The 21820-nt window shown below is 35.5% G+C and overlaps 4 protein-coding genes across 4 annotated transcripts; all 4 read left to right on the top strand.

The window, feature by feature from the left end:
* Nucleotides 1-4816: 4816 nt before the first annotated feature.
* On the top strand, nt 4817-5654 carry LOC134844631 (CCAAT/enhancer-binding protein homolog 2-like). The gene is made up of 2 exons (XM_063861410.1): nt 4817-5018; nt 5221-5654. Exons 1-2 carry the CDS (start codon nt 4918-4920, stop codon nt 5444-5446), a joined length of 327 nt encoding a protein of 108 aa, XP_063717480.1. The 5' UTR covers nt 4817-4917; the 3' UTR covers nt 5447-5654.
* Nucleotides 5655-6063: 409 nt separating this feature from the next.
* Nucleotides 6064-6764, top strand: LOC134844229 (N-alpha-acetyltransferase 50-like). The gene has a single exon (XM_063860813.1). The coding sequence runs from the start codon at nt 6067-6069 to the stop codon at nt 6631-6633; it is 567 nt and encodes a 188-aa protein (XP_063716883.1). The 5' UTR covers nt 6064-6066; the 3' UTR covers nt 6634-6764.
* Nucleotides 6765-7102: 338 nt separating this feature from the next.
* Nucleotides 7103-8908, top strand: LOC134844080 (TBCC domain-containing protein 1-like). The gene has a single exon (XM_063860552.1). The coding sequence runs from the start codon at nt 7136-7138 to the stop codon at nt 8840-8842; it is 1707 nt and encodes a 568-aa protein (XP_063716622.1). The 5' UTR covers nt 7103-7135; the 3' UTR covers nt 8843-8908.
* Nucleotides 8909-17263: 8355 nt separating this feature from the next.
* On the top strand, nt 17264-21561 carry LOC134844262 (deoxyribodipyrimidine photo-lyase-like). Its single transcript, XM_063860853.1, has 2 exons — nt 17264-18641; nt 20924-21561. The coding sequence occupies exons 1-2, from the start codon at nt 17266-17268 to the stop codon at nt 21132-21134; spliced, it is 1587 nt and encodes a 528-aa protein (XP_063716923.1). The 5' UTR covers nt 17264-17265; the 3' UTR covers nt 21135-21561.
* Nucleotides 21562-21820: the final 259 nt, after the last annotated feature.

The raw sequence follows: 21820 nt of genomic DNA, 5'->3' as shown, positions 1-21820 counted from the left end.
TCATTTTGAAAGTGTTCATTTCGATCCAGCTTTTAAATACAGCCAATGCTAAGGATATTAACACAGACAATAGCACATTATATTACAAATAGCACTTTAGCTTCAAGGCAAAATGGATCTGTAGCGTAGAAATAGGTAAGGAGACCAGCAGCAAAATTGATCTGTAGCGTAGAAATAGGTAAGGAGACCAGCAGCTAATGTTTTATCGGCTTAGTTGCTAAATGTAACTAGCTGTGTCCCATCTTGAAACCTCTCTTACATCAGTAGAATTGATTGGGCAGGTTCGGACGTTTTTAATGAACTTTTTCGTATACTTATTTCAATGCGTCCGCTCTATAAATTGAGGCATGTTAGTTGGTAAATATCTTTTTTTTTCAAATTGACTGGTACTGCTGATGCGTCTTAATTGGGTTGCGTTACTTAGCAATTTTGTAGACTCATAATTTGCGTGCGTCACGTATGAAATTAACAAGAGAATAAACAAAAGTAGCAGTTATCTGGTATTGTCTAGACAGGTTAATGACATAGGGTTCGAGCACTGCATCATTATTAAAAATCATTGTTCAATTGTGGTCGGTATAAAAACAATTTAAAGAAAAAAGTTCAAACCTTTCCCCAAATTTTCTTAAAAAATCGCTAGTCATAGGCTTGAATTTGTTCTTTTTACTGTTACTGAATTAACTAGCTGTGTCCCATCTTGAAACCTCTCTTACATCAGTAGAACTGATTGGGGGTTGCTAAACGGACAGCAGACTTAACTGAGCTCATGTGGCAATAACCAACCAAAAAGCCTAAGTATGGTTTCCAAAGCGCCTAAGACGCCTTGAAAACCATATACAATTATTTAAACAACTTAAGACATGCAGGCGCTTCACATCTGTCAATTTCAGATACTATCGTTGTATCTAGGTAAAATATGTCAAAAAGCAAATGTAATCAGCTCTTCACTGCCTAATGTAAACAAATCACAATTTTTGTGTGAAGGCTTTGATTATCTGACTTAAATTTGTTGAAAAACTTTTGGAATTCAGGAATTTTATCGCAGCAATTTAAAGAGCTTAGCTCTTCTGTAACTGCTCTTTGAACTATGCTTTTTAGGTTGTGAGTTTTTTAATCAAATTTATGGTTGGGCATCTGGTCATATGCGATAAGGAAGGGTATTGCAATCGGGCATTAGACTTTTTTTTCCCTCAAGCCAACTTTTTCTCGGGACTCATCTGGTTTCCTGTTGGTAGTCTGGTTCCTAATGCATTCAAGTTTGTTAGTTTCTCCTGCTCATTTAGCTTGGAGGTAACGAATATGGCCGGGACGGCAAAGGTCCCGGTTTCGAATCTGACCAAGGACCTTTTTTTCAAACGGAAATCTTTTCTTTCTTTTGAAATTGTCGTCATCTTTTTTTTCAGCTAATGTTTTATCGGCTTAGTTGCTAAATGTAAAATTGTTTCTTTTTAAAAATCCGGTCAAATCGAAATTTGAGTTGTTAAATGGCGTTTTTTTTTTTTCTTTTCGGTTTTATTGGTTTCAGTTTTTTTCTATATCGACTGGGTGGCCTCTTTTTTGTGTTTTGAGCACCGAAACGAATTTTGTGTGCGTGTGTTTTTTCTGAGGGTGAGGGGTATTTGTATTTGTATTATTAGTTGGATTTTTTTTTCTCTTGAAGGGTTTTTTGCTGAGGTATTTTCGCCTTAGCTACCCCTTGGTATTTATCAATTCAAACTAACCAATCATGCGGTGCCTCTGGCGTAGAGATAACTTGTCTGCTCGAGACAGCAAAGGCTGTTTTTGTGTTACCTAGAGTCTTCGTTCTGTTTCTGACTATAATCCTTTTGTTTGTTATTGTCGGCTTAGTTCCTGTAGCCTGAATTTATTTTGAAAGTTCAGCTTTTTTCCAAAGTGCTGTAAAATCCATGCTTTAGACCACAAAGCCCGGGAATTCGGTTCCAGTCGTGACCTGTGGGTTTTTGCCAATGGCTATTTTAGATTATTGTCTCTCTACCTTTTTTGTCAGCTTAATTCCACTGAAACGTCCTTTTGAATACTCGGTTTCTATCATAACGTATGCTCCCTGTATAATTTTGAATGGTACAGGAATTTTTTTGAATTTTTATGGCGTGTGCGTTTTAAATGAAAAATCGATATTTGAAGTTTTTTCTTTACTTTTCTTCCGTTTGATTTTATCTATAGTCATTCACTTTTGTATCGCTCAGCTTCGCTTTCTGTTAAATTTTTGTCTGATGCTTTCATAAATTCTTTTGAAGAAAATCAATCGAATAAACTTTTTTGGATCATAAAAAGATGTAAAATGTTTGTGTAGAAAGTGCAACCATGTACCATGATTTCATCTTGCAAAATGGGCATATTACAGACATAATTTTCTATCATAACGGTTTTCGGAACATAATGGCGCTTTTTTGAAACAATGACTAAGAATTTTCTGAGCTTAGATCGCAAGAAGTCAATGTGAGAAATGAATCTCCTTAAACATCAAGATATTTGCATGACCCTGCAATTTTCAAAAGTATGTTGTTAATTACAATTACTAGATGCAGGCACGATTCACAAATACTTTGGCTTCTACCGTTTTGTCCATATTTAGAGATAATTTATTCAAAATTGACCACAGTTTTCTAGCTTCTAATTCTTGCCCAAAAATCTCAACCCATAGACCAGTTATGTTTGTGTCATCGGCTATTAGAAAACTTCACTACATTTGCTGACTTTTGTTGGAATGTCGTGATATATAAGAAATAGCAGAGGCTCCAAAATGAGTCCTCGCGGAAACCAATACTCAGATTTCGCCACGTTCATCGCGTTTCATTACTTTTGACATCTTGTTTGCTGTGTTTGACCTAACTTATAAACGAAAGCAAAATTTTTCAACTCACGCCATGTTTCTTCTAAATTATGAAACAAAATCTCGTTATCCAGTGTGTCAAAAGCTGTTTTAAATCAAGAAAAACTGTTCTCTTGGGTGATCAATTTTATATAGGCGACATTTCTCTGTTATTTCGGTAATGGCATCAATAGTACTGGGTCTTACGGAAACCAAACTGTTTGATAAATAGGTGAGTTTTTTTCAAGGTAGCTGTAAACTCTGTCGTACATCGCTCGTTCAAATACCTTGCTCATGTTACAAGAAGTGATATTGGTTGATAATAACTGATTTCTAATTTCGATCTTGCTTCAGCCAGAGCGATAAGAAAACATCCTAATTTAAAGGGTAGTTCAATGATTGTTTCAAAAAGGGCACAATTGCGAATAAGCTAGCTTTTGCGATTCGATTACTTATTACATCTGTTTGAGCAAATATTTTGTTTTGTGGCGCAGAAAGAATGACATTATTTTTACGCTCTGTAAATGACTTTAATCGCATGAAAAACTGAGGCTCAAAATAAAGTTGATTGGATCCTAATTTAGATATTTGGTTAGCTAAGTGACTGCCAATAGAGGAAAAATAACCGTTGAATTCATTTGCGATAGCTAACTTGTCGCTAACAAGTTCGCCACTTCTTTCATTTACCGAAACTATTGTACTACTAGATGTATTTGCTATACCCCTTAAATCATTTAGTTATTTGTACACTCACCCTTGACTCACCAATACATTTTTTGAATTTCTTATAATAAAACATCATTTACATTTCTGAATTTCAATTTCAGTTATTTAAAAAGGTGATGGAAATTTAGACACTAATTTCTGTTCTATTTTTATGAATAAATCTATGTGCGAAAAAAGTTACTTGCCCAAAGTTGTCAAAAGTTAAATCGGAAAAATTGGTATCCTTATTTAATTCGCTGCCTGATAGCCGAAACAATTTTTGCAAATCATGTCTCTTTTTGGCTTAAAGCTGTTTAAAAATTTGAAATGGAATTGCAGATTATATACCTTTTTAAGCATTATTTGGCTACTAATATCTTTTTTGTTCACTCTTTTGGGGACTGGCACCTGGAAGACAGCCAAAGCGTATGGCAAAAAGTAATCAATTTAATGAGCTTTATCCGTATAAACTTGGTCGAATCGTTGCGCCAAATCGTTTTTGGAACAGTTTGAAGGAAGTCTTATTAGATCATTCTGTCTTGAGCCTTTCTATGGCGTTACAATTGCATTTAAAAATACTCAGGTTTTAATGGTTCGTCGGGATATCTTGGATAATCACTGTGTTGCATTGAAGATGTGGACGACCTGAATCCATAAATAATTTGCGACCAATTTAATTGAAATCAATGAAAGAAAATAACTGGAAGTTTATTGATGTAAGTTTATATATGTGCGCTTCATTTTCATATTGTGTTCACTGAAAACACTTGAGCAGCAAACCAATTAGGCTCCAAAATGCTACTAAATAAAATGGAGGCACGTTGTCGGGTTCAACTTGTATCACTTAGTAAATGCGGGCCGGCCGCGTTTTTTATTGAACTGTTTGAGAACGGTGGAGGAGCAACGACATCCGAAACATGAAGGGTTCTGTCCTGAAACGAACAGTCTCAGTTCTGTTGAACAGGCTATTTTCTTATTTTCTGCTTGACGTTTAATACAATTTTTGAGTGGATTTCAAACAATGCTCTCCAATAGTATGAGTAGAATTTTTGTGGAAATTGGAGCTGTATGACTTTAAGTTTGAAAATTGGATTTTAAGTTTTAGAATTTCCGGCGGAAAAAAATACTCATTTTTTTGATCCGGTGCTTTGAGTTCTTTGAATCCAACGAGCTTAAATGCTTCCTGATTTTTTTATTAAACTTCTAAATTTAGGAAAAAATCAGTCGTTCATTGAGTCCTTGTCTGTTGAATATGTTCGTTCTTATCATTTCAGATTTCATCAATTATGAAAATTTCGGCCTAAGGACACCAGTGTTTCTTTCCAGTGAGTTGTCAGCGATGTACTTTATTCACAGAACACAAGACCACGCGATTCTAAATGCCCAAACGAAAGACGTCAGCTGAAGTTTCCTTGGAGACGAAGTCTGGCGGGAGTGATGCTTCGATAAGCTCAACTAAAGAGAATAACAAAAACTCCGGGTAGATAGACTCAATTATCAAGAGCTAATGATCCGTGTCCGAAAATTATTGCATGTAAAAGCTAGTTTTTCAGAAAAAAAAAGGATTAATAAGTTCAACCGATGTTTGACATTTGCATGCAAAAACTATTTGAAAAAGCAGATTGCTCTTTTTTATTATTAAATTCTGCCTGTTCCAAATTTTCGCTTTTGGTTTGTTATAGTAGTAGTAGTAGTAGTAATGTCAGTTGCAATGAGGAGGACTATTCGACAAAAAGAGCAAGAAACAATGCGGCTGTGAAAAAGAGCAGAGAGAAAGCGAAGTGTAAGAAACTACAATACGAGGCCGAGGTCGATGAACTGGAAGGGGAGATAAGTGAGTTGGAGAAGAGGGAGTTAGAGTTGGACGAAAAGATAGAGTCTCTGAAGAAGTTAATAACTGATGGATAGTTTAGTTACATCAGAGGTGATAAAATATGATCTGATGTTACCGAGAAGAAAGAAAAATGTACATCTCCAAATTCAACTAAAATTTACACAACCAGCATCAACAATTGTAACAATTTGACAGAAGAAGGGATAAAAGAAAGGCCAAATTTTTGTCTACCGTGGATAATTTCAACTCTTAATTTATACATTAATTAACAAAAACTGTTAACTGCTTTTTTTAAACTTAGTTAGCAAAGCTCGACGAGCTCCGGTTCCGCTAGAAAATAATGACTTTTTCTGCTTATCTTTTTTAAGTTCTGCGCTATCTTTTTTAAACTAGGAACGCATGTTCAGCTATGCAAAAAAACTTGGTTTCAAAAAATTAAGAGGGCGAATATTTTTTTGTTTTGACCAGAATAGTCGTGGATTGTTTTTTGTGGGCGATTATAGGCACCGGAATCAAAAGTTTTATATCTCGAGCAAAACAATGGTGTTTATAAATCAGCTTGAAATATAACTGAAAGTTTGTCTCTTTAAATTCGTTAATCCGAAGATAGTTAATTCGAAGTGAAACACGTAATTTGAGAGGAAATGTTTGTTTATAAGTAAACACTGAAAAAGTGTTTGTTTTTCAGTTAACCATGAAAGAGAAGAGCAATTACAAAATTGACCTTGGAGACATCACGAAGCACAATGTGGGTCAGTTGAAGCGTCTCAATACGGTCATTTTCCCAGTGATGTACAATGACAAGTTCTACAAGGATGTTCTGGACCTGGGCGAACTGGCTCAGTTGGTCTACTTCAATGACATCATAGTTGGTGCGGTGTGTTGTCGGGTTGAAAAGGGCGGGCCTCCCCAGAACCCAAACAACACCCACACCCCTTTGCCCAGTCCGGGATTCCGAGACAAAAACCAGAAGAAAATTTACATTATGACTCTCGGCTGTCTACCCAAGTACAGACGGTTGGGAGTTGGAACTGTTATGTTGGAACATGTCTTTAAACTATGCGAGAAGTTCCCAGATGTTGAGGCGGTGTATTTGCATGTGCAATTGGGAAACGACAGTGCCTTGGAGTTTTACAAGAAGGAAGGATTCGAGATTACAAATACAGTGGAAGGGTATTACAAAAGGATTGAACCATCTTCGGCCTATGTTCTAGAAAAGGTGATCAACAGCCCGAAGGAAAGTGCAGCTGCCTCCAAGTGAATTTTGAACTTGAACTTGATATTTTAGTTTTTGTAGTAAAAAGCTCTTTGAGCTGCAATGTCTCTGCTTTGAAATGAGATAGTTTCTTTTTTTCCATTTATATCTCACTATGATTGCAAATATCTGAATCACTTTTTTCCTGTTCGCCCTGCGAGTGTTTGTTCCGACCTTGTTATCGCTCGCTTTCAGATATATGAAAACAAATTTGGGAAAATAATCGAATGTGCTAACATGTTAAAGCGATGTCAGTCGTGATTCGAATTGTAAAATTTAGAATAATTGTCTGTATTTCCGACTTTTTGACCTTGGAGAGTGGATGAGACCTTGTGGAAAAAATGGGTGGTTTGCTGTGGGCGGAACATTCTGTGCTACTTTGTCGGACGTCCGTCGGAAAACGTCTGGTATTATTGTTTTGCGATGAAGTTTATCATCAGTTACAACTTGATAACTCGTGTATCTTTTCAGATTTAGAATGTAATTCAATCATATTTTCTTTTAAAGAATGAGTTCCACAGACGTCTCGGTCAAAATATGGCCGAGAACTTTTATCATTACCGAGACAGCATTCCAACTGTCTCCTCATGCAAAACTTTCCCCCTTCTTTCTCAAAAAAATACTGCCTTATGTGAAGGAAAAATCAAAACGAGGAATCGGAAAAGTTTCCCAGAAAATGTGGCGTCATATTTGTGTGAACAAACTGCAGATGAGTGAAGAGATTGGAAATTTTTACTTTGAGTATTTCCTGCTTCTGACGTCATCGCCAGCCGAGAGATTACAGTCGATTGCTCATTTAGGATCCGCCAACAACCTCGACAAAATGACTCATTTCAACCAGATGACAGCCGGGAACGAGGGAGACATGAGAAAGATAGACATCTATGCATTCATGTGTTACCTTTTCTTCCAGCAGTTCCACAAATTGTCTCTCAAAAGCAGTTACAGTTCGGCTACGAATGAATGGCCGGGGGGAAATTCCAGTCACGATCTGAGCGCAAGTTGGGGCGACAACTCGATGGCTTCTCGGAAAGTTGCCGACGAGCAATCGATAGTGTTGTTCTTCATTGAGAAGTTGGGATCCTTGCTAGAAGTTCTGGCTTCACACACTTCAGGTTACTTGAGTCTGAAAGCTCTCTCTGGTCTCGACTTCCTGTTCGAAGGTCGTGTTCACGAGTCTTTGGAACCAATCGGAGATTTGGCTGTTCGAGCTCTAGGCTCTGGTTATAATCGAGAATCCAATACTTTTACTGTCAGTCAGTTTAACCAGTGGCTCTGTGGGACATTGGTCGTGAGTCCTTTTGGCATGCAAACGTCACAGTCTTTGGGGCTTAAAATACCCTGCCCAGTTCCAGGCATTCCGGTTGATTCCAGCGTAGGCGGGTCTTCAGCGACTATTCGGTCTAAAATAATAGTATCCACGGGAAATTATATTCCTAGGTCTGTAATGCTTGCTCATATTACAAAACAGACTCTTGCCAAGACTGGAGCTTTGCTGCAAGATAACTGTATTAAACTGTTCAGATGCACCAACTCATTCATTTACTTATTAGACTCAGTGAAAAGCGTGCATTTGTTACGATGCAAAAACACGACAGTCGTGGTCGGCTCAGTCTCGACAGTTTTATCCGTGAATGAGTGTAAAAATATGCGAATCATTGCAGCATGTGGAAAACTGTCTATTCAGAAGACAGAAAACTCAACATTCCACATCCTTACAAATACGAATCCGTTACTGCTCTACGAAAATGAAAACTTGACCTTAGCTCCTTTTAATACATGGTACGCGTCTTTCACACATCACTTGACCAGGGCGGGGCTATCGCTAGGCGTTAACTTTTGGAACACAGTTTACTGCCCCATTCCAGAGCAAAAACAGTCGTGGAACATTTTGAAACCGGATAATTTCAACCTCTTTGCGATTCCGTTTGCATTCCCTGAACTACAAGGAGTAGGAAATGAGAACTCATCGGCTGAGAATGTGCTCAAATATTTGCCCGGCGACTACGCTAAAAGCTGGATTGCGAGGCAAAGTCACTTGACAAACTGGAGAGGAGTTTTCGATTCCATCACTTCGGAGGAGCAGCGACTGGCAGTTAGTGAAGTAGTTATGAACCAGTTCAAACACTGGCTCTCCTCTGAGCGACTCACCACCGAGATAGACTCTCTGGCCCTTCTAACTTTGGGCCAAATGAACGAAAGTAATCCAAATTGATTGACCTGAACGCCTGTTCAAATTTGTAAATGTAATTTTACTTCGTAGCTTAATATAACTCTTTGACGCAATATAAATTGAATTAAAATGAAAATTTCTTCTATTTGCAGTGTGAGAAAACTTATCTCCGAGAGGAAGCTATCGATTCGAGTGAGGGGCCGTGTTTATTCGACTACCCCGGCCCAGCTCCCACTATTTAACCTCGGCCCTTTTTTCCGTGGGGAAGAGAAGTGAGAAGTCATCCATTGTTCCGTAGCCGGTTTATCTTAATATTGTATTAGCATCAATGTTTACGCTGTAACCGAAAGTTGTCTGAAAAATAAGTGTGTTTGAAATCAGACAATTTCTCAATGCTTAAATTTATATAGCAACTGAAGTACATACCAAAAAGTTGTATTTACTTAGTATCGATCGCCGGGAGGACGAACTGGTCTATCAAAGACATAATTTGGTCTTTAGTTTTCAAAATTTTAAATTTTTAAAGCCCTCACTTATGAATTATTTAATTGGTGCCTTCGTTAACGTCATGCGAAATCCCTATTTTGCCTAATCAACCTAAAGTTTTTAAAAGGCCACATTATTTTTTCAAAATTTGAGTTAAGAATCACTACGATGAAACATGCGAACTTTTGCTTACTATTGCTGAAAATATTAGCAGAATATTCGATTTTTTTTCAATATCGAAGTGTAAAAAAAATTTTTCACTTACGTAGATATTTTTTTTCTGGAAAAGCCTTAAAACTGTTCTCGCTCAAATTTGATTTTTCACGGTTTGACCTATGATTTCGTTTTTTGTTCACTTCACTTTTTTGTGTTTTTTTTTAAATGAAGGCAAATTCCACTATCATACAGCAAATTTGAAAAGGTCACGAAACACGGGAATGACTTCTAATTTCAAAAATGGACTTAAATTTTCTGAATTTGCTGCAAAATAAGAAAATTACTTATTGATTCAGTTTTCTCTAAATGGATAATATTACGAAAGAAGTTCCGATCATAAACAGTAGTCTTAATTCAGAGAGCTTCAACGTCGTGATCTATTGTTTTCTTGGAAAAGTGAAAGTGTTCTTATTTACTTTCCAACTGCCTTTCGGCAATGTTCAAAATTCTTTATGGTCATCATAAATCAACTTTCCATGTTGAATATGTGTTTGTTAGTTGGTCTATGTTTTTGCAAAAGTAGCCAGCCTAAGCTTAGAGCTATTTTTCATTTGTTTTATGATGATTTAGTATCCTTAGCAATGATAGGATTATGCTGTGCAAGTAGCACAGGAAGTTCCGACTACTCTCATTTTCGAAAAAAAATTATATCTTAAGTTTATATATATTTTCCAAACCTTCAGTTGTAATTTTCAAGCCAATGAGAAGCGACTGAATCAGCTCATAAGCTAATTTGGTTCCAAGGTAAAAATAAAAAAATCATGCTGAATTTGTAGAATAGTTAGATTATATATTCGGCCTGATTTACGGAAATTTTCAGACACGTCTTTCTAGGCTTTTTTCAATTTTTTTTTGGAATCGAACTTAGACTAACTTGATCCCCTACGAATTGTTATGGGGTACCTAAATTCGTCCGGAAAAGAACTCAACCTACGCCATAGTTCCCTCCAAGTCTTGAATTGGTCGAATCAACTAGACTACTCCTATCAGCATGAAGTCGCGACCCCGAATGTTAAGACTGTTTTTGAGACTTCATCTTATCAATATGTATGTGCCATTGTTCAGCTTTTTTTTAGGATTATTCCTATCAATAAAAGTGCATTGCTGTCTGTATTAATTTTGTAAACATGAGCCTGTTGTTGTGTCCGGCAAATAACTTGGGAGCTAGTCAGGCGATGTAGTCAAATTGTCGTTTCGGAACTTAGCAAAGACTGATCAATGATATTGAAATTGAGAATTTATCAAGATTTTGTGCTTGCGAATTAAAAAAATTCGATTTTCTTGCTTATTGCAATGTTCTCGTTCAAAAAATTTTACAAAAATTTTCTAATGGTATTTCGAATTTTTTTATATGATTTTTAAAAAATCTTCGATCAAATGGTTTCGGTTGATGTTTTATTGACATAATTTCAAAGGAAAAAGTTGGCTATTATCAATATTTACACTAGCGAGCGCAGTATATTAGTATGGTTTTCCTTTTTTGCAGCCTAACTCAAAACAAAAATGCTCATTGGTCGCATTTTTGCTTTAATAATGATCTGTAGCATTGGAAATTTCATAGCATCTGTTCTCTGCTTTACTTGTGGCTATTGTTTGCTCATCTGTAAGCCATCGCGGCACAGTTGGAAGGAATTGAAAGCTTATTGTTCCGACAATTGAAAATGGGGGGGAAAGTTGTATTCGGGTGAATTTTGGTTTTCGCTTTTTCTTGTTTTCCACGCAAAATCAGTTATCACAAATAATCATCGGAGAGAGTTGAGTAATATATCATATTTAGAAACTTTCAGTCTTGATTCGAACACCATCAAAAAATTTTGGAATACTTCTCCCACTTTTGAGAAAAGCCGGTTTGAATTCTAGCGTTTTAATTTATTACATAAAAATTTACTTTGGATGCATTTAGTTTGTTATATTCCAATTTCTTGCGTGCAAAGTTGTGTCTTTTTGAATTTAGTGCCATTTCTGCTGCATTGAATTGGCAAGTAGTTAGCATAAGTAGCTGCTTTATTTGTTAGTAAATTGTCAAGGGACCGTGGCGCAGATGCAGGACAGGGGACTTTAATTCTCCTGTTCGTAATATCGAATGCGCCGCCGCAAAATTTTTTAATTTTCGAGGCTTTACCTTTTCTTTTGTTATAATGTTTTTTTAACTTCATTTCTTCGAGCCAGTGTAAAAATTTTTGAAAAGTGTATGGTTTTCTCAGTGTCGAGAAAAACTCGTTCGAACTTTTTAATTTTTGTCCAATTTTGAGTGAATAAAGTGAGGGAGCGGCTCATTTTGTGTTTCAACCAAAAGCATTGGAAAATGTGGACTGATATCTCATTGAAAAGCCTTTTTCGAGTCAGTCTTGATTCGAATGAAATAAAGAGAAAATGTCGGTAATAACTGGTTTAAAAGTTTCAGTTTATTTTCGAGCGAGTAAAGACAGCAAGCGGGCTTTTTGTCGAAACATAAGCCGTGAAACTTAAATTTTACTAAAAATTAAAAAATATTTCGATTTTTTCTGCGCCTTTATGGGACTAAAAACTTCACAAGTTAAAAAAATTCTGCTAAAATAATGATTTCAGAAAGAATTTTAATGATTTTTTGATTTTCCTGTCTTTTTTGATAAAAATTGTTGAACAATTAGTCTATTTTACCGTCACTGTGGAATATGCTGAAGTTATAGGCTTTCGCAAGATCTTTTTATCTCATGCACAAAAAACGACTTCAGTCTGAAAAAAAGACATGATTTCCTCTTCGCTTCTCTGTAAAGTTTTTTCAATTTCAGGAACCTGGTTTCAATTGACTTTTTCCTTTAAATTATTAAAGTTCTGGATGCTACCAGCCTTTGTTTCGGAAATCCCTTTTGAAAGAGTGCAATTTTTTTGTTTTTCAAATAATTGTTTTTGTCATCTAATATTTTCTAGGGTCGAGCGGTTTCGGCATATGGCTCTTTGTTAATAAAGCGGATCAGAAAATAAGTTGTTTTTTATCTGTCTTGTAGTGAAAAAAGTCGGAAACGTAGAAGTTGAATTTATTTCTTACAATTCTTTTTAGAAAACAGAAAGCGTGGTTGGATGCCCTCAGCCTCTTTTTGCATTCAATTTAGATGTTTTATTTTAGAGTTTGCTCTACTATCTGATTGAAGCACCGTAGGTGTTAAAACAAAAGGTGCAATTTTTTGAAATAGCAAAAACTGTACATACGAAATCAGAAGGACTCTCTGCCACTGCTCAAGTTGGGTGATAAAGCGCTTGAGGAGGAAGTTGATCCTGCGTTCTTAGTATTCAAGTGATGAAGCGCATCAAAATACAATTTGAAGGATCTAGTTCAGTCCTTTTGAAATATAGAAGACGCTTCGCTTTCAAATGCCAAAATCAATCAGTTGTTGTTAATCAAAGGATTGTTGCGGGGATGTTAGATGAAGTAAAATTTTAACCGGCTCAGTGCCTTGAAACTTTGAAGCTTGTGTACAAGAGAAAAAAGATCGTTCAAAAAACTGACCCAACGATAAAATGTTTTTTGTTTTGTTTTATGGGTGTGATTAGTTGTGTTTGCCCAATCATATTGGTGTTAAATCTAACGCAATTGTATGCGTGAGAAAAAATGCCAATATTTGCTGATTGAAAATAAGGATGACCGGTTGTTGCAATAGTAGAGAATGTTCCGACTTCAATGAATTAATTAAAATATATATTTTTTTCAATTTCATTTCAAATTAAATTCTTGTTGATTTTTTAGTAAAGAGGAATTGAATAGATAAAAACTGCGAAAGTAAGGTTTAATTGCATCTAAAATTGTGTAAATAGAATTGATTTGGGCACAAATTCAGCGTCTTCAAGTGGGTCTGTTAATCGAAAATGTTCATACTGGCTTTTCTTGACACTGAGACACCTTTTTTGAATTTTCCTAGAATCGGTTAAACGTTTTTTTTTTTAATTTTTGTTCAGTTTGTGGGGATCCATTTCCTTGCATCAATTTTCTCGTGCTATCATTAATTTCATTCGCAAGTTTCTGTTGTTTATATTCGTAACGGGCTTGACATCTCTTGAAAATCAGCGCTCTTGATGCGCAAAAACTGCGAACATCATCCAGTGGCATTTTTTTCATTACAACTCTAGAAATTATTAGTCTTGAATTTGTACTGAATCAGCGCCGCAAAAAATCAACAGCTTTTCGGCGATGAATAATTGCTGTGTTTATTTTATTACAGGTAAATATCCCGAGAAAAATCTTTCCGAGAATCAATCCAGCAACGTGAAGGAAGGCAGGCACTTCTCTTGCCTCTGAGCCGCTGGTCCTTTGATAAACTATTCAAGATTTGTATGCTTTTGATAAACCTTCAAGATTGGTATACTTTCGTACCATTTGATCAATTATAGGAATGATAACGCTATTGAAAATTTGGAAGACATTTTTTAAATATTTGCGCTGGTCCATGAATGAGAAAGCACCGCTATAGCGAAGGATAGTTAATTTACCGTGTTGATTTTTCTTGAAGATTTCCTCGAAAGCATGTTAGAAAAGCTCGTTGCAGGTGAACTCATCTTAAATGAGGACAGTTCTCATGGATATTTCTTGTCCGCCAAGTGTCTTTTCCCGGAAAAATCCCGCCGTTCCTAGAGATCGTTATATTTTAACTTCTTTTTAAGGCCAATAATAAATAAGGATAGCCGGTTGCTGTGCAAGTAGCACAATGTTTCGACCAAATTCATAAAAATAATAAATGAAAGTTTTTCAAGTTAGTGTCGTTGAAAAAGTTTTTCTGTTCGTGATGTGATAATAAAGTTATACACACGCGTAAAAAGTTAGTGGTTTAGGCAAAATCGACAACAGTTGTCTTGAAAAAAAATCAAACAATTTTTGAATTTCTATTTTTTTTAGTATTAAGTTTTTTAAAAAATTCTGGCCAGATCCATTCTGATTGGTAGATCCATTCTGATCATTATTTGTGGTGCCTGATTTTACGTGAAAAACAGAAACTTAAACATTCAAATATTAGAAAATATCAAAATGTTCTTCTAGTGTCAAGAAAAACAGGTTTAAAATTTTTGAATTATAGTCTCTATTTGCACGAATAAAGCGAGCAAGCACAACTGATCAAATATATTATTGTTAATTGATTATAAAACCTTAAATCGACTAATGTGATACATTTTTGAAATGCTTTAAAAATATAATTGTGACATCACTAATCTGATTTGTGGTTGGAGAACCAGTGTTTACCCAACTGAAAGTTAAATAATGTCTGAAAACAATTTTCACGCAATTTGCTGGCATGTTTTTGTCTAAATTCAGTTACTTTCTGATTGTGTAATTTGCTTGTCTAAATTCTTAAGCTCAGTTTTTTCCGCTTAAGTATATAGGCAAAATTTTCAAATGTATTATGAAAAACACTGGACCTAGAATTGAGCCATGTGATAATTTCACTCTTTTATACATTCACCCAATATAGTACCAAAAACTTTATCTTTAAATTGTGTTTTTATGTTTTCTACAACCTGTGCAGTGTCTTAGAACTAAAACGGACTGATATACTGTGTCAAATGATTGTTTCACATTAACTAATGTGTGTTGCTATCATATTATTTTGTTTTTTCTTTCGTCAGCGATACAATAGCGTCTTCTGTGGCTCATTTATTGCACAATTTTTTAATAGAAATTGTTTTTTGTTAGTACTTGTGAAAAGTTCGATTCTAGAACAGAAAGCTAATACTGAGATACCAAGCCGAGTTAATTTCATTAATGCAACAATTAGGAGTGTATAAACCAAATACAACATCAGTTCATTACTGATTGATTTCACCGAGCAGCCTAAATCAATGATCTTCTCAAAAAGATGCTATTCTAATTGCAATTTCTAGCTCAAAGAACAAATATGGAGCAGAATTGTAAGAAAAATTTTTTAGAACACAAAGTGAACAGCTGAATTACTTGAAACTATATACGATGAGTGCTTCGAGAAAGGAATTTTTCCTGAGTACTTGCAAAAACTAATTTCTTTTGAAAGATTGTGCAATAAATGAGGAACAGTAGACGCTATTGTCTCGCTCACGAAAGTAAGAATACTACCTAATATGGTAACAACACACATTAGTAAATTTGAAACTTTCATTTAATATATTACATCAGTCAGTTTTAGTTCTAAAACACTGCCCGGGCTAGAGAGAACATCTGAGCAACTTTTAAAGTTATAATTTTCGGTACTATGCTGTTTGAGTACCAAAAGGCTCTGTTCTAGGTGCGCTGTTTTCCATATTACTAATGAAAAATTTGCCTGTAGACTTAAACGGAAAAACGAGGCTTAGAAAGTTGGACACGTAAATAAGACGATCAGAAAGTAACTGAATTTAGACGATAACTTGCGTGAAGTTTTTTTACAGACCTAATTACCCGTTCGATAAGCAAGGGTTTTACAATTGGGTTCTAGACTTTTTCTCGTTAAGAACTTGGTTCACAGGACTCAATTCATATCTCCTGGAATCCTTCATCTTGTAAAATGCTCAATATCTTGAAAATTCGATTAAAACTACTTTAATTTATGTAGTAACTAGGTAAAGACCGTTTTAGGTTTTTTTCAAATTTCAAAGTTTTTGTGTAAATTTTCGGGTTCGTAGTTTTCGTCCTTGTTTTTGTCGGTTCGTTTTCCGTTTTTCTTTAAACGCCAGTCTGATATATTTTTTTTTCCGTTTCTTTTTTAAATATATAAATAGCTTCAGTTTTTGTTGTTTCGGCTCAGTCAACTTTTATTGATTAATTTTGAGGGCAAATATATTAGCATGCGATTGTATGTTTCAGATTGGATGGTTCGTAAAATTTTTCAAAACATAATGAAGTTTTTTATGACAACAGTTTTGTTTTCTGCTCAAACATGTTTCGACCAAATTTTTGTTGAAGCTTAGTTATTGATTTGCGATTCTTTCGAAACTATTTATGGGCTTCTTTCTATACAAGCGTGAAATTCTTGTAGCTGTTTAACTTTTATTTTTTCAATTTTTTTTTTCGTAATTTTTTAAATATATTTCAAGTAATTTTCATGTATTTTTTCAAGTAGTTTTTCAGATTTTTTCAGAGTATAGCTGCTATTTCTTAAGGTTCAGAAATTTGAAATCTTAATCAGTTTCACAGGCGCGTCAGTTTTTGATTGCATTTTCGATTTATTCAGCGAGGCAAACTGTTATGTTAATCATTCCCTCATTACATTATTTTGCACAACGAAATTGCATATATTTTTGCAGACACTCAGGTTTGCCTCAGAGAAAGATCAACCAAATTCAAGAAACATCACTTTGAAATTCACACAAATTATAATAATTGACAAATTTTGGTCAAAAAATGAGTGGGTAATTTGGTTTACAAGTGGCATTGGCTAGTAGCAAACTTTTGCACCGCTTCGCTTTTCGAAACTTTCGGCATCTAGAATTTTGTCTTTTTATTTCAATGATAATTGTATCAGAACACGTTGTGCTAGTCATTTTAGATCACACTTCTCTTTTGTATTAGCTGGAGACATCAGTTGTAAAATGTGGTTTTTGTGTCGAATGATATCAGATAAATTTTGTCTGACAGCTTCTCAAAAATAAACGGTGGTAAAGAAAGAGTTTGACGAATTGTTTGTAAGAATGAGACTGTTTGTATCTACCAAACGTGTAGCTAGGCACCGCTTATGTTATTGCTTACATGGTGAAAGATCTCCCACCATAGAACCCTATCTGCAGTTCAAATCAGAGTAACTCTACAAAAGTGACAGAAATGACAAGGTAGAGATATTCTAGGAATAATGCAGCAGAGCCTTAAGAAGGCTATGTTCTGCTCTGTCAAAGAGTACACGGAGTTCAACATGAAGAGGTGTCGCCTCCTGGCTGGAAAAGGTCACGAGGTCATCTCGGGGTCACAGGGGGTGGCCTATTACCTTCACAGAGACCAAAGAATGGAAGATAACTGGGCGGCTACTTTTGCGCAAAACTGGGCCATCAAGCAAAACTTGCCCTTTTATGTAATTGTGGGCTTGAACAGCAAACATCCAGAGAGTCCAGAAGCTACTAGAAGAGCTATCGACTTTTCACTCGGAGGTTTAAAGGAGGTCGAGGAAGAGTGTAGAAATCTGGGCATCCAGTTTCATCTTTTATCGGAGACCCAGTTGCCAATGTTCGAAAGAATATTAGGTTTTATGAAAAAATACACCGTCAATGGAATTGTCTGCGATTTCAGTCCTCTCAAACCTCACAAGACTCAGATCGAATTTTTATCTAATGAAATTTCAAAAATGCAAAATGCTTGTTTGTATCAAGTTGATGCTCATAACATAATTCCGGCGTGGGAACTCTCATTCAAACAAGAACCGAGGGCCTACGAAACACGTTTGAAAGTCGAAGCCAAATTTCCCGAGTTTTTTACCGAGTTTCCAAAAATGAAACCTCATCCAGTTAAAACGAGTGACATTTTTCCAGAAACAGATTGGGAAAAGGCGAAGGTCTCAGTGCCTGTTGACGAATCAGTTCCAGCTGTAGATTGGGCCGAACCGGGTTCGAAAAAGTGTCTGCAAAGGTTCGAAAAGTTTATCAAAGAGATTTTGGAAATTTACGGTGAACAGAGAAACGATCCAACTGTTGACGCAGTTTCAAACCTTTCGCCATGGTTGCATTATGGACAAATAAGTGCTCACAGAGTTACCATTGAAATCAAAAAGTTCGAAAAAACGCATTCAGATTCGGTTAAAAAGTTCATTGACGAGTTGGTCACGTGGAAAGAAATGTCAGATAATTACTGCTTTTATAACCAAAACTATGATAATTTGAAAGGCGCGCCAGAATGGGCGCAAGAGTCCCTGGAGAAACACAAGAACGACCAGCGTGAATATGTCTATACAAAAGAGCAGTTTGAAAACTCAGAAACGCACGATAATTTGTGGAATGCAGCTCAACTGCAGTTGAAAATGGACGGCAAAATGCACGGATTCATGCGAATGTATTGGGCTAAAAAGATTTTGGAATGGAGCAAGAGTCCGGAAGATGCCCTGGAAATTGCACTGTACTTGAACGACCATTACAGTCTGGATGGAGCTGATCCGAATGGCTTTGCTGGTGTGATGTGGTCCATAGCTGGAGTGCATGACCCGCCCAAATGGGGCGAAAGAGATGTGGTGGGAAAGATAAGGTAATGAGGAGTATTTTGGCAATCACTCAGCAAAAGAACTTAATATGTTTGCATTTGTTCACTTAATCTGTTTTAAGGTTTTTCACAAAACAGGCTCTAAAAGATGAATACAAGTTGTCTACGCTTGCGATTAGCAAGCGTTTCCATACCGGAATATACTTTTTTCGGGTTTACAACTTGTTTAACTGAATCGCTTGTACTAAAGTGGTTTTCTGGTACACTCTTTATAATGAATTCAAACTTCTATGCCTCCTGCTCGAATCTGACCAGGAACAGTTTTTTTTTCAAACAGAAATATTACTTTCCAAAAAATGTCGGTGTATAGTTTGTCTGCTTATATTTCGTCGGCATAGTTAACACCTCGTAGAAGTGATTTTTTGTACGCAATTTTCATTGTATGAATTACTCCTGCAATTTTCAATTTTACTAGCCTTGATTCGTATATTTTGAGTTTTTTGTTTTTTTTGCTTTAAAACTATTTTCGGCTCAAATGATTTCGGCTTATACTTTATCGGCTTTGTGATCTATTTTGGGGTCATTTTAAGGGAAACATAAGTTATATTCTTTATTCTGGATCGCACAAAATTCTAAAATTCTTAGACAAAAATTGATAGTTCAAAGTTTTTCATGACAACAAATATATTTGCTGAATGAAAAGAATGTGTATTGGAACGTTGCACTGCCTCAGCAGTCGCTCCCAATTTTTTTCATGCAAAAAGTTGTCGCCATCGGAAAATTCAAATTTTTGATTTTTTGACAGTTTTTGTTATAAATTTTTTGGCCTTTTCTCGCAAACTATCCACCCAAAAATGAGATCTTGAATTCAGTTCAAATTATGGATTTTGGGAAGCTCCCTTCCATAAGCGGCTATGTCCATTTTTTTAAAACAAAGAGATATGACCCTACGAAAAGTCAGGTTTTGCTATTTTATAGTTTTTGCTATTTTTTACCGTTTTTTCAACTGTTTGATTTTTCGAAAGCTGAACTGCCAAATCTGATGTTTAGGTTCAATCAAAATAACAGGTTGTGTGAATCTTTTTTGCAAAAACCGATACGCTCAATCTTGTTTACAGAAAAAATTAGATTTTTCGGAAAAGTCATATTTTTGAATCACGTTATTTTGTAAACTTTTCTCGGAAACTACCCTGCCTAATCTCAGATAAATTGATAAATTGAGAATCCCGGTTCTGGAAATTTTCTCTGAATAAACTGGTATTGCGAAAAACATTTATGAAGTTCGGAAAGCCGTGTTCTTGAACTTAAAACCGTTTTTTGAAATTGAGGTAAATGTTCGTTATCAAATCTGAGATGAAGGGTTCCATTGAAAGAATTGGTTGCGAATTTTTTTTCTACTGAAGCGGCGACTCATTGTTTTGTTACAAATGCTACTTTGGTTTTGAAAAAATTCTATCTTCTCACTTATTTTTTTTGAGAAACAAGATTTTTTATGTTTGTGTTGTATCCCAAGTGGTGCGAAGCTCTGCTTCACCTCTGTGTTGAGACTCAATCAGTGAAGTGTTGATACTTATTTAAGCTGGGTGGTTTTTTGATACTGTTTATTTGCGTGAAGAAATTTTAAAAATTAATCCCGATCAAATTTGATTTATCGCGGTTTGACTGTTGATTTCTTGTTCAATTCAATTCAAATTAAATTGCTCAATGGAAGGCAAACTAAGCCCCTCAGTTTGGAAATTGCAACGGCGTAAAACTAAAATGCGAGTCTTTTTTAAATTGGATTTTAGTTCATAGATTTCGCAGCGGTATAAAAAAATCTCTATTGACCCATTTTTCTCTAATTGGGTTAGTTTTATGAAGTGCCAGTCATAAAGGATTCTTGAAATTCAAAAAACCTTAACACGAGGTGTTTTTTCTTCGAAAGATGAAATTCGATCAATTGTTTTCGGTTTCCTTGAATTCATTGACACTTTTTCCAACTTAGTGATGGCTATGTTTTTAAAATACCGACCAAATTGGTCACATCGTTTCAATTCCCAAGGTCCAAATATATGGTCTTTGAATAAAGTTGTGATCAGACTTTAAGCACTGTTAATGGACACCTATGAGTCGTTTATCGATAGAATAAAAAATGGTAGAAGATGCTTTGCCTCCTACTGCCGAATGAGCGTTTCAGATTTTTGAGAGGATGAAGCATGAAATTTCAGAATTTCAAGGCAACATTTTTCTATTGACTTTTTTGCAGAATCAGTTTCATTCTTTCATCCTCGTGCGTCTGAAGTTGTCAAGAAAACTGATTTTATGGCATGGATGACTTTCTGTTTTAGGTGGATGAGCTTCGAAGGTTGTAAAAGGAAGTTCGATATTCACAAGTATATCGAACGCTATACAAAAGTTGCCAAGAAAGATGATGAATGTGTCAGTTCGACTTTATCTCCGTCACAGCCACCGATCAATAAATTCTTCAAAAGCTCTCAAAGTCCGAATAAGAGGAAAGGAAGTGGAAGAGTGCAAGGCAGCTGGGGCGGCAAAGGCTAAGGACACACGCTGAGTTAAGGCTACATTTATGATAGTTGGGTCCCTAAAACAAATATTTGTACCTGAAGAAAATAAGTGACCAAAACTATTAGAAGCAGCATGCTCATTTGTTCAATCGCGTTTTAACTAATGAATTTCACAAAATTTTAAGCAAGCGTTTATTTTTTCGCACTGAAATATTTATCCATAGATTCCCTTTGAAAAAGTGTATGAAATTTCAATGACTAGCATTTTTTCATATATCGGAATGGTATGGGCACAAATGAGAATTGTATGGCTAGCTTTTTTTTCATATATGGAAGTTGTATGACTAGCATATGTGGAAATTTTGCCACATATAGAAAAAATTTGGAAAACTCCTTTTTAGAACTGGAAAAAATGCCCTTGCAAAAAGCTAAGAAGGCATAAATCTAAAATCTAATGAAACATGCAGTTGATCAGAAAAAAAATCGAAAATGCTAGAGGTTTTGTTTTCCACTTGTATTTTTTGAGCTCAGTAGAAAGCGTGATTTTCTAATCCTAATTATAAGTGAATCCCCTAGTCGATAGCCAATGGTAATGTTGCAAGTTTTTGACAAGATATATGTATATCTTATCATGATCTTGCAAGATTCTTGCAAGATAACCATAATTCAGGTTAAACATAATTTTGCAAGATCGCAAAAAAACTTCTAGCTGGACACAAG

The sequence above is a fragment of the Symsagittifera roscoffensis genome, chromosome 4 (assembly GCF_963678635.1).
Source record: "Symsagittifera roscoffensis chromosome 4, txSymRosc1.1, whole genome shotgun sequence".
In the NCBI taxonomy this organism is placed as follows: domain Eukaryota; kingdom Metazoa; phylum Xenacoelomorpha; order Acoela; family Convolutidae; genus Symsagittifera; species Symsagittifera roscoffensis.
The sequence above is the reverse complement of the archived record's forward strand: the minus strand, read 5'-3'. Positions and strand labels throughout refer to the sequence as shown.

What these genes read in the sequence shown, in the direction of transcription:
- LOC134844631 (XM_063861410.1), top strand. Translation starts at nt 4,918, where the DNA reads ATGCCCAAACGAAAGACGTCAGCTGAAGTTTCCTTGGAGACGAAGTCT. An exon ending in GAGAATAACAAAAACTCCGG is followed by an intron (nt 5,019 to 5,220) that starts GTAGATAGACTC and finishes GGTTTGTTATAG; the next exon opens with TAGTAGTAGTAGTAGTAATG.
- LOC134844229 (XM_063860813.1), top strand. Translation starts at nt 6,067, where the DNA reads ATGAAAGAGAAGAGCAATTACAAAATTGACCTTGGAGACATCACGAAG.
- LOC134844080 (XM_063860552.1), top strand. Translation starts at nt 7,136, where the DNA reads ATGAGTTCCACAGACGTCTCGGTCAAAATATGGCCGAGAACTTTTATC.
- LOC134844262 (XM_063860853.1), top strand. Translation starts at nt 17,266, where the DNA reads ATGCAGCAGAGCCTTAAGAAGGCTATGTTCTGCTCTGTCAAAGAGTAC. An exon ending in GATGTGGTGGGAAAGATAAG is followed by an intron (nt 18,642 to 20,923) that starts GTAATGAGGAGT and finishes TTTCTGTTTTAG; the next exon opens with GTGGATGAGCTTCGAAGGTT.